The 12,858-nt window shown below is 47.0% G+C and overlaps 1 protein-coding gene across 1 annotated transcript in view; it reads right to left on the bottom strand.

Moving 5' to 3' along the window:
- SLC10A7 (solute carrier family 10 member 7) overlaps positions 1 to 12,858 on the bottom strand; it is a 304,073-nt gene that overhangs the window by 247,399 nt on the left and 43,816 nt on the right. The window contains exon 3 of the mRNA XM_075335657.1: positions 3,782 to 3,918. Within this exon, the coding sequence (XP_075191772.1) occupies positions 3,782 to 3,918 (137 nt within the window). The remainder of the gene's footprint in view (positions 1 to 3,781; positions 3,919 to 12,858) is intronic.

Below are 12,858 nucleotides of genomic sequence, written 5' to 3'. Positions count from 1 at the left end.
CCATACAAATTAATGGGAATTCTGACAGCGGAGCACGTCGGGGACCCTGATCTTCACACAGATGCAGGCCTCATTGGTCGGATCTGCTTCAACAAAATGTTTACCGCTTATTTTGTGGATATGCCAGAAATGTAGGAGATGAGAATACCCATTTAAAAGTTCATCCAAAGCTATTTTCCCCCCATCCTTTTACACGGCATCCATGAATTATTCTTTTTTTTTTATTATTTGTGACTGAACTAGCTGACATAGTGACCTATTGGTGTTGCATGTTTATATACACACACATGAAACTGCTTCATTCAAATGGTAGAGATAGACAGCAGCGACCAGAGCTCAGCTCCTGTTGCCATTGTTGAAGACAGATGCTGGCTATGTAATTCAGCAGGCATCTATTGTGTATGGAGACAGTTCAGCTCCTTCTCCTCAAAGATGTTGCTGTGGTGTTTTTCAAAGCTGCATCTTTTCTTCATCAGAAAAAGAATACCACAATCGAAGTGAGGCAGCGTCAAAATGCACTGAAATAAACCATATTTTTTGGAATACCGCACAGCATCATCTTTGACCGGCAGCTGAGTATAACCACTAACCGTCCTCCTGTCCTTCGCATCCATGACGACATCCCTGAGCTGGTGGATGTTAAAGACCTTACACTCTTCCACCTTCCGTTTGAGGATGCCCCACAGATGCTCAATAGGGCTTAGGTCTGCAGACATGCTTGGGCAGTCCAGAATCTTTACAGTTTCTTTAGCAAGCCAGTGGTGCTCTTGCAGGTGTGTTTGGAGTTAGTTTGGAATATTGCCCTGCGGCCCAGTTTTTGAAAGGAGGGGATCATGCTTTGCTTCAGTATGTCACAGTACATATTGGCATTCATTATTCCCTCAATGAACTGCCGGCAGCACTCATGAAGCTCCAAACCATGACACTCCCACCACCATGCATGACAATAGGCAAGACACAGTTGTGTGGTACTCCTCACCTGATCACCAATGATCGCCTGTTATTGCATTGACCAAAAAACGTAATTTTGGCGTTTGGAATTTTTTTGCCGCTTCTCCGTTTACCGATCAGATTAATTGATTTTATATTTTGATAGATTGGTCTTTTCTGAACGCGGCAAAACCAAATGTGTGCATATTTTTTTTTTTAAAAAAAAAAACCCTTTCATTTTCAATGGAGTGAATTTAATTTGATTTTTTTGATTGATTTAATTGAATTTTAATTTAAAACTTTTTAATTTGCACTTTTACTGGTTTTTGTTTTTTTTTTATTTTATTTTACTAGTCCCCCTAGGGGCTATAAGGATCAGCAGTCTAATCGCTCTTACATGTCTGTTGATCACAGCTACACAGCTCAAATCACCAGAAATGCTCATCTCTTGTAACAGCGGCTTCTCTGCCACCTGTTACGGGAAGTGAGTCATGATAGCTACAGGAGTCATCATATCATTGTGCTACCATGGCAAGCATCGTCTCCCCGTGTTCACGTCACGGGGCTTCCGATGGAGGCGGGTAAGCGCGCGTTTCCTGCTGCGGATCCACCTGCGAGACACACATGTCTGCTGTTCAAATCAGCTGACATGTGCAGCAATCACCACCGACTCACCGCAGCAGCCGCAGGTGATTACCCCTTGATGACTTGGGACATACCGGTTCGTCCTCGGTCGTTAAGGGGATATGGACACATTGCAACAAGGGGCTATGATGCCTATGTAACGTGTGTTTCTTTCCCAGCATGCCCCTCTACATGTCCCTCTTGAATGGCCCTGATGTCAGTAAGGACGCTTCTTACATTCTTGTCTCGGTGCTAGACCTGGTGCTTGCTCTGAGCATTGTTTAGCACTTTCTGTGATAGGGAGCTGTTCACTTCAGTTCCCTGTTGTCTGAAAGTCAGGCTAAGCCTTCATAACTCTGTTGTAAGTAGTGGCAGAGCTATGTGCAGCGCATTCTGCTGTTTAAGCTAGAATTGTAGATATACATCCTGTGTGCATGGGGCATCAGCAGCTAGGACATATATCTACAGACTGGCAGCAGGAAAAGGTTAAAAAGGCTGATAACTCAATGCTAGGTGTTTATAAAGAACAAAAAAAATAGTAGAAAGGGGTTAATCCACGCTGCAGTGGAAGAAATTACAAAGGCTGGAGTATCCCTGGATTGTGATTTGTCAACGCATTTCAGAGTATAGGCACTCCTTCAGGACAATGATTATCCTCAAGAAGAAGGAGTGCCTACACTCCAAAACGCGTTCTCATTACATCACAATCCAGGAATACTCCATCTTTTGTCATTTCTTCAACGGCAGCAAGGATTACCACATTTTTTAGACCATAAGACGCACCGGACCATAAGACGCACCCTGGTTTTAGAGGAGGAAAATAAAAAAATAAAATTTTAAGCAAAAAATGTGGTCATGCCACACTGTTGTGGGGCAAGGATCTGCTGCTGACACTTATGGGGGTAATGTCCCCAAATTCTCTACTAAGGCACCCTATCCTGGTAATGATCCTCCTGCCTTGTATATGTAGCCTATCCTGGTATATGCCCTTATCCAGATATATACTGGCATCCTGCTATATACTCCCATCCTGCTATATGCCCCCATCCCGATATATACTGCCATGCATCCTGCTATATACTCCCATCCATCCCACCCCCATCCATCCATCCATCCATCCTGCTATATGGCCCCATCCTGCTATATGGCCCCATCCTGATAAATACCCCCATCCTTGTATATGCCCTCATCCTGGTATATGGCATGTATCCTGTATCACACAAAAAGAAACAACCAAAAACGTTTGTACTCACCTTTCCTCGCTCCATGCAGCATCGCTCCCACCCCTGTCTGTGGCGGCAGCAGCGCCGCTAATCTGTGTGGAGCCATCACCGGTCACTTCCCTGCAGCACCGCTCGTCCTCCTGTCTGTGGCGGTCAGCTGACCTGCGTGACTAGCGGCGAGCACAGCGATGATGACATCACTGTGCTCACCGCTCTCTACACAGATCAGCTGACCTGCACAGACAGGAGGATATCGCGGTGCTGCAAGGGAACGGTGAGTATGCCGTACTGATTCACTGCCCCCCGCGCTGATAATGATGCGTGGGGAGCAGTGAATACAGCCGCACATGATCACTCCAGGCTGTAGTTGCCAAGGGTGATCACGGCCGGCTGTTAATTATGCGCGCACCCCCCGCCCATCATCCAGCCCACCTGTCAGCGCTGGCTCCAGCACTGAGGGATGATGGGCGGGAGGATGGGCGTGCATATGAAATGAGAGGGCCCACGTGGTCACGGCAGGCGCTGCTACAGCCTGCTCGTGCCGCTGATGACCCGCTCCACCGCAGCACCCTCATTCCCGGCCGCAGCCCTACATTCAGACCATTAGACGCACCCCCTACTTTCCCCCAACATTTGGGGGGAAAAAAGTGCGTCTTATGGTCCGAAAAATACGGTATTCCCTTACTTATGGATTTTGTAACTCTTCATCGTATGGCTGCTGCAACCGTTTTGATGCCTGTTAAGCGCTTGTGACTCTCACAACCCCACAGGATGAGCACATAACGCGCTGTTATACCATTTCACTACTCGGATAAGACCCTATCGCACAGTTTGTCTACCCAGATTAAATTTGTTTATGTAAAGAACATAAGTATAGTTACCAAAGTAAAGAACATAAGTATAGTTACCAACGTCATAAATTTAATTCTTGACAATATTTGTTAAATCATGTTAAATATTTGTAAAACAGCTTAGAATTTTGCACAGCACAATGTTAGACATACCCCTTTAACAGCCATTCATTGATGGGCGTCAGTGCCAACACTTGAAGGAAAAACCATATTGCTGTTGGGAAGAAGACGAGTGTGAACACCTGGACGAAGAGGTGAAGCTTCACGTGCATCAGAGCACTGGTGAGTTCCTGGGGAGAAAAAAAAAAAATCCGATATTATTTGAGAATACTATGAAATTACCTGGAAATACAAAAATGAGTTACATATCCTAGATTAGTGAGTAATGGCACGGTGGTTTCTAGTGTGTTTTTGGGTTTCAAATTGTTTCTAAAGGCCGCTTTACACGCTGCGACATTGCTCAAGCGATCTCGTTGGGGTAACGGAATTGGTGACGCACATCCGGCCGCATTAGCGATGTCGTTGCGTGTGACACCTATGAGCGATTTTGCATCGTCGCAAAAACGTGCAAAATCGCTCATCGTGACATGGGGGTCCATTCTCGAATATCGTTGCTGCTGCAGTAACGATGTAGTTTGTCGTTCCTGCGGCAGCACACATCGCTCCGTGTGACACCGCAGGAACGAGGAACCTCTCCTTTCCTGCCTCGCGCTCGCAATGCGGAAGGAAGGAGGTGGGTGGGATGTTCGTCCCGCTCATCTCCGCCCCTCCGCTTCTATTGGGCGGTGGTTCAGTGATGCTGCTGTGACGTCGCTGTGACGCTGAACGAACCGCCCCCTTAGAAAGGAGGTGGTTCGCCGTTCACAGCGACGTTGCAGGGCAGGTAAGTAGTGTGATGGGTCCGCGCGATGTTGTGCACACGGGCAGCGATTTGCCCGTGTCGCACAACCGATGGGGGCGGGTACCCACGCTAGCGATATTGGTCATGATATCGCAGCGTGTAAAGCGGCCTTAATGCCAATGTATTTAAAAAAATATGATTCAAAACATAAAACAACCGAAAGACTAGATAGTGAATATACAAAATGCCGTGAGACCAGCCGTAGAGAGCGCCCATCTGTAGCCATGGCAGAAGTTAGGAGACTGACAAAAATTTTGGTTTTCACAAAGTTTGTTGTTTCTGTGTTTTGTAGCTCTTTAATCAGATGTTTCTATGGTTACTGAAGTAGCATTATAATCATTTTATAAAATTATTAAAAACTTTTATTGACAAATATATCAAGTTTATGTAAGGATTCAATAGTTACAGTCTTGACCCTTATTTTTTTAAACTTCTGCAAGTTGCTCTGACATGCTGGACATCAGATTCTGGGGGCTTCAGGAGAAAAAAAATAACTTTACCCCAAGTCCCCTGCGGTCCAATCTCCGTGCTTTCTGCAGAATTATTTTCTGTGATAAAGCCCTCTTCAGACTGTTTGGAACATCTGGAAAAATGCTTGTCCGGAGAATAAAAAGGTGAGCGCTACCATGAGTCCAGTGCCATGTCACAGCAATGCATCCTAAGACCATGCAAGTGTGGGGCTGCTTTTCCTCCAAGGGAGTCGGCGCACTCACAATTTTTCCATTAATAAGGAAAAGGTGTCTTAATATTCTCCAAGATCAACTTATCCCTACCATCCAGGAGCAATTTGGTGATGAACAATGCTTTTTTTCCAGCATGATGGAGTGCTAGGCTACAAAAATGTATAACTAAGTGGCTTGGTGAACAAAACATTGACATTTTGGGTCCATGACCAGGAAACTTCCCAGATCTCAATCCCACTGAGAACCTATGATACATCCTTAAAGGGAACCTGTCAGGTCCCAAGTGCAAAAAAAGACAGTTTGCACTCTGATAATGCTAAAGTATGGAAACCATGAATGTGTGAACATGGACCTGCATTACTGCTAAGGAAAATCTAAGAATAATGAGATATTTGTCATATATAAATGGCCATTTGTATATCTGCCCAGTTGCCACGTCACGGCATATCTCGTAACTGGGTACCTACACTATGCTGAAGCCTCTCTCTGGGTTAAAAACCTCCAAGTAGGAACCTGCTATATAGGATAAGATTACCTGTGGCAAGTGGGGGAGGGGTGCACGGTCAGAAGGTATGACCCTCTTGATATAGACAAAAAGACTGACTACACTCACCAAACTGAGGTGTGAACAGGTGCATAACTGAACATGACAATGTCACGTTCAGTTATGCACCTGTTCACACGTCAGTTTGGTGAGTGCAGTCAGTCTTTTTGTCTATATTAAGAAGGTCCCAAGTGCACACAGAACCACAAGCAGTTCTGGGTGCATATTACTAATCCCTGCCTAACTGTCCTAGCATTTACAAGCAATACATAAAGATCTTTAGAAAAAGCATTTCTAAAGATCGTTTAGGATATGCTAATAAACACTGGGACTAGTCACAGGGGTGTTAGTTGCCTGGCCCACTTAGCTTGTTATCACACCCCTATGGGCATGATAACATGCTTTACAAGGCCCAGCATCATGGCAAAGCAATATAAAGCAGAGCATGCATGCAGCTTTGTACACATTAGCCCTGAACACTTCCGGTAATGCGCACTACTCCTCTCTAAAGCAGGGACTCATACACCCGACTTCTGAGTATTGTGTATAACCAGATCATGCACGTTGCACATGCACAGCTTTGTATCGCATTGCCATGATGTGGTGCATTGTAAAACAGGTTATCATGCCTACAGGGGCGTGATAAACTAAGCGACTAGCAAGGGAACTAACGCCCTTGTGACTAATCACAGCCCTCATTAGCATCTTATAAACAATCTTTCGAAATACTTAAAAACAGATCTTTAGAAAAAGTAAGATACTAACTAGACAGCCAGGGAGGATTCTAGATATACACCCAGAACTGCTCGTGGTTCTGGGTACACTGGGGTCCTGATAAGTTCCCTTTAAAGGTAATCCGCGACCAAATTTGTCCCCTATAAACTGCGGCCACCACCAGTAGGCTCTTATAGACATCACTAGAAGGTGGCCCGATTCTACGCATCGGGTATTCTAGAATTTACGTATTGTGTAGTTAATGTATGATTTTTGTTATTAAATGTATTTATTTATGTTATATATATATATATATATATATATATATATATATATATATATATATATATATATATATATATATATATATATATATATATATATATATATATATATATAATATATATAGATGTTGTCTGTAGTTACCAAGTGTTTGTGTAGGGCGCTGTACATGTTCTGGGTGTTGTCTGGGTGTGGGGGGTGTGAGAGCGGTGTTGTATGTGTGTTGCGTTGTTTGTGGAGCACTGTGAGTCTGTAGCATTGTGTGTGTGTTGCGCGGTTTGTGTGGGTGTGGTGTGTTTTGGGGGGAGGTATGTTTTGTGCAATGTGTGTGTGTTGCGTGGTATGTGCGTATATTTATGTATGCCACGGTGTTTGTGTGCTGGGTTGTGTGTGTGTGCAGCGTTGTCTGTGTGTGTGGGTGTCTGTGTAAGGCGCTGTGTGTGGTGGGGGGAGGTGTGCACCTCCCATCGTGCTCCATCCCATATGCTGCGCACCCCCGATCGTGCTCCATCCGCCATGCTGCGCACTCCCAAACGTGGTCCATCCGCCATGCTGCGCACTCCCAAACGTGCTCCATCCGCCATGCTGCGCACTCCCAAACGTGCTCCATCCGCCATGCTGCGCACTCCCAAACGTGCTCCATCCGCCATGCTGCGCACTCCCAAACGTGCTCCATCCGCCATGCTGCGCACTCCCAAACGTGCTCCATCCGCCATGCTGCGCACTCCCAAACGTGCTCCATCCGCCATGCTGCGCACTCCCAAACGTGCTCCATCCGCCATGCTGCGCACTCCCAAACGTGCTCCATCCCCCATGCTTCGCACCCCCCATCGTGCTCCATCCCCCATGCTGCACCAGCATCAGCCTCTCTCCTCCCAGCATCAGCCTCTCTCCTCCCAGCATCAGCCTCTCTCCTCCCAGCATCAGCCTCTCTCCTCCCAGCATCAGCCTCTCTCCTCCCAGCATCAGCCTCTCTCCTCCCAGCATCAGCCTCTCTCCTCCCAGCATCAGCCTCTCTCCTCCCAGCATCAGCCTCTCTCCTCCCAGCATCAGCCTCTCTCCTCCCAGCATCAGCCTCTCTCCTCCCAGCATCAGCCTCTCTCCTCCCAGCATCAGCCTCTCTCCTCCCAGCATCAGCCTCTCTCCTCCCAGCATCAGCCTCTCTCCTCCCAGCATCAGCCTCTCTCCTCCCAGCATCAGCCTCTCTCCTCCCAGCATCAGCCTCTCTCCTCCCAGCATCAGCCTCTCTCCTCCCAGCCTCAGCCTCTCTCCTCCCAGCCTCAGCCTCCCCCAGCATCAGCCTCTCTTCTCCCAGCCTCCCCCCTCCCAGCCTCCCTCCTCCCAGCCTCCCTCCTCCCAGCCTCCCTCAGCATCAGCCTCCCCCAGCATCAGCCTCCCCCTCCCAGCCTCTCACCTCCCAGCCTCCTCCAGCATCAGCCTCTCTACTCCCAGCCTCCCCCAGCATCAGCCTCTCTCCTCCCAGCCTCCTCCAGCATCAGCCTCCCCCTCCCAGCCTTCCCCAGGATCAGCCTCTCTACTCCCAGCCTCCCTCCTCCCATCCTCCACCAGCATCAGCCTCCCCCTCCCAGCCTCCCCCAGCATCAGCCTCTCTCCTCCCAGCCTCCCCCAGCATCAGCCTACACCCTCCCAGCCTACCCCAGCATCAGCCTACCCCAGCATCAGCCTACCCCAGCATCAGCCTACCCCAGCATCAGCCTACCCCAGCATCAGCCTACCCCAGCATCAGCCTACACCCTCCCAGCCTCCCCCAGCATCAGCCTCCCCCAGCATCAGCCTCCCCCAGCATCAGCCTACCCCAGCATCAGCCTACCCCAGCATCAGCCTACCCCAGCATCAGCCTCTCTCCTCCCAGCCTCCCCCAGCATCAGCCTCCCCCAGCACGCCGTGCTCCTCTGCCGATACTCACAGATCCGATCGCATCCACTCTCACACACACACACACACACACACACACACACACTCACACATCAGAACACACTCACACACATCCGATCGCATACACTCACACACACTGAAGATATCGCACATATACGCGCTCACACTCACAACATCCGGAGATACCACATGCTTCTGGCCATGTGATCCTCCGGCAGGTCCTGGAAGGTAACTCCACAGTATCGCCGCCGAGAAACAAGCGATATCCCAGGATGTTGTGAGTGTGTGGATGCGATGTGATGTGTGTGTGAGAGTGAGAGTGATCTGATGTGTGTGTGTGTGTTGTTATGTGTGCGCGTGTGTATGTTCCGCCGCTGCAGGACCTTGATGCGCTGGTAACTATGCTACCATGGTTACCAGCGTATCCCGACCCCCGCTCGCACGGGAGCCCACACCAGCATACGGCGGCAACCCCAGCAATGCGAGGGTATGTGTCGGCTGGGTTGGCGGCGTACGCTGATGTGGGCTCCCGGGGGGTACAGTACTCACCTGGGAGTCGTGGCTCCGTGTCGGTTCGGGGAATGCGTGCGGGGGGCGGGGCCAGAGCGAGCGTGCATTGCGTGAGGGGGGCGGGGCGTGGCAGAGTTGCCAATGCGTGCAGGGTGCCGGGGCGAGAGGCCAATCCCGTTTGGGGGGGCGGAGCCTGGGCGAGCGGCCGGCCAATCCGTGTGCGGGCGGCATGCCCACGTGACTATGCTGCTTATGTTGCGACAACAAAGGGTGATCCATGCATCCTCCTGCTCTGTGTGGCGTTGTGTGAGTATCACCCCGCTCGTCCGTTTCAAAATGTATGTAACAAATTAAAGATAAAATGTCTTTATTCTTTACATTAGCATTTTATATTCATTTAACATTCCTTTTATATATTCATTTGCTATTGTTTTAAGTATTAAACTATCTTTATTCTCTATAAAATGTATTTCTGGTGTGCATTTTGGAGTGTCTAAAACTAATTAATTGGATTTACATTGATTCCTATGGAAATAATTGTCTTGGTTTTCATTGGTTTCGGATTTCACTGATTCTACTAGGACGGATTATCAACTAAAATGAAGGTATCACTGTACTGTAATGTGAAGGCGTGGGGAAAGGTGAAAGAACACCAGTGTATGCGCACTACAATACTTTGATCTGCCCTCAGCAGGGCAGAGAGAAGCGAGTGCGTGCAGGAGTGCAATGGAGGATAACGAAGGACACATCATCCGTACCGAGCTGTGAAAGAGAAAGAGGATAGAAGGAAGAGAAGACGTGCCGAACCAAGACAATCGACGTCCATCAGACCAGACTGCTCCATAAGTGTTTTTTTTGTTATACAGATCAGCTAGGGAAGTTATATACAGCATGTTAGAATGCTGTATATAAGGTCTCACTGGTGGTGGCCGCAGCTTATATGGGATAAATCTGGTGAAAGGTTCCCTTTAATAAGCGAGTGGAGAAACAAAAGCACAGATAGACAAGGAATGGGCTGGCAGCATTTGGCCCAAAAACTGATATCCAGCATGTCAGGGTGAATTGCAGATGGGTCAAAATGAAATATTGAGTCATTGCATAAGCTTTATATATTTGTCAATTATTGTATAAAAACTTATAAAATGCTTATACTTGTACTTCATTAATTAAAGAAACAGCTGTCTAAAAGATCTAAAAGCACTGACACCGCAAACTGTGAAAACCAACATTTGTATCAGTCTGAAAACGTTTCGCTATGATTGGACAAGGCACGGAGGGCTTTTCTGCTTCTGCTGTATGCCCTAGTAAAAGTTATCAGAGGATAGATGCTCTATAACGCAACGATCTACAGCAAACATCAAGAACAAGGCCCTCCCCAATGTGGTGCTGGCAGCGACTATATACAGCAAATAACCTGATCTTACAAACCAATACCCACAAATTAATAAAAGTGTTGAAATCTTGTCTCCATTTTCCAGAATTGACATCATATGCACAACCCCGTACAGTATCAGCAGCAGATGGACTTCAAACAGATGTTTCTCAACTAGATGATCTGTTGTAAAATCAATATTTCCCCTTCTCTAGAGAATTTACAGTTACCACAAGGTCTATGCTAAGCAATGCTCCGCACAGCCAAGGAGTGAGGTATATGCTAAGCAATGCTCCGCACAGCCGAGGAGTGAGGTATATGCTAAGCAATGCTCCGCACAGCCGAGGAGTGAGGTATATGCTAAGCAATGCTCCGCACAGCCGAGGAGTGAGGTATATATGTTTACTAGTGAGGTGGGATGGCGGAACTGAACAGCCGGATGAATGAAAGGAAGAAACATCTGAAGCTCCTAGATGTGAGGTCTTCAGACAAGCTGGAGGAGAGGAAGAGGTTAATTTGTGGGGATATTGCCAACACTGAACTGGCAGAAAATGAGAGTATACTGAATCATGAAGCTTTATCATACTAGAACAGATATTGTACTGAGAAGACAAGAGCCTTCATGGAGGAACACTAGGCAGAACCAAATCCAAACAATATGGATAACTATTAGAAAAGTAATAATTGTCTATATATCTATTGATTTGGTAATTGGCAAGATTAACATTTCTAAAAATCTGAAGGTTTGGGTGGGCGAGGGGTCAGCTGATCCCCTGAAGTATGTAGCAATAAATGTAATATGGGAGAGCGTCCAAATAAGTGAGAACCGGCTGTCCATCAGCATGTGACAACCCGTCAACAAAGCAAAGCGGAAGAGAAGACGCAGATCTGTAAACGAGAGGTGAAACAAAGCAGAGGATTCACCGGCTGAGATCGTCCCCGGACAGAACAGGGCAGTTAGCAACGACCTGCCTGTTAGTTCTTAACCCCATACAAAGAAAAATATACATTAACCCTGTTTGGGTTGAGCGATCTGTTTAATAATGTATGTGGCTTGTATTGTAATTAGTGACAAGACTCCCTTTAACCCCTTCAGCCCCGGGGCACTTTCCGTTTTTGCGTTTTTGTTTTTTGCTCCCCTTCTTCCGAGAGCCGTAACTTTTTTATTTTTCCGTCAATCTTGCCATATGAGGGCTTGTTTTTTGAGGGACAAGTTGTACTTTTAAATGAAACCATAAGTTTTACCATATGGTGTACTGGAAAGCAGCAAAAAAATTCCAAGTGTGGAAAAATTGCAAAAAAAGTGTGATGGCACAATAGTTTTTGGGATGTTTTATTCACGGTGTTCACTATATGGTAAACCTGATGTGTGGGTATGATACCTGAGGTCGGTGCGAGTTTGTAGACACCAAACATGTATAGGTTTACTTGTATCTAAGGGGTTAAAATAAATTCACAAGTTTGTCCAATAAAAGTGGCGCACGTTTTGCGCCATTTTCCGAAACACGTAGCGTTCTTATTTTTTGGGATCTATGGCTCAGTGACGGCTTATTTTTTGCGTCTCGAGCTGATGTTTCTAATGGTAGCATTTTTGCGCAGATGCTACGTTTTGATCGCCTGTTATTGCATTTTGCGTAAAACTTGCGGCGACCAAAAAAACGTAATTTTGGCGTTTGGAAATTTTTTGCCACTACGCCGTTTACCAATCAGATTAATTGATTTTATATTTTGATAGATCGGGCATTTCTGAACGCGGCGATACCAAATATGTGTATATTTATTTATTTTTTAACCCTTTAATTTTCAATGGGGGGGAAAGGGGGGTGATTTGAACTTTTAGGTTTTTTGTTTTTTTCTTAATTTTTTAAAACTTTTTTTTACTTTTTTTATTTTATTTTACTAGTCCCCCTAGGGGGCTATAGCGATCAGCAATCCGATTGCTGATCGCTATCTGCTGATCACAGCTATACCGCTGTAAACAGCAGAAATAGTCACTTTCTTTCTTCCTCTGCTCCGTGCCGAGGAAGAATGAAAGTGAAACTTCGTAGCACCAGGCGTCATCACATGACCCTGTGCTACGATGGCAACCACCGAACGTCACGTGATCACTCACGTGACGTCCGGAGGGGGCGGCGGTAAGTAAAAAAGATGGCCGCGCGCATATAGATCTCGCTGCCAGACTTTGGCAGCGAGATCTAAGGGGTTAATGTTCCGGATGGAATGCGATTCCACTCGGAACATGTAGGCACACATGTCAGCTGTTGAAAACAGCTGATGTGTGTGCCGATTCACGCCGCCTGCCCGCGGCAGGGGGCGGGGCTTACCGGG

The sequence above is a fragment of the Anomaloglossus baeobatrachus genome, chromosome 1 (genome assembly GCF_048569485.1).
Source record: "Anomaloglossus baeobatrachus isolate aAnoBae1 chromosome 1, aAnoBae1.hap1, whole genome shotgun sequence".
Classification (NCBI taxonomy): Eukaryota; Metazoa; Chordata; class Amphibia; order Anura; family Aromobatidae; genus Anomaloglossus; species Anomaloglossus baeobatrachus.
This window is presented reverse-complemented; position numbering and strand designations above follow the sequence as displayed.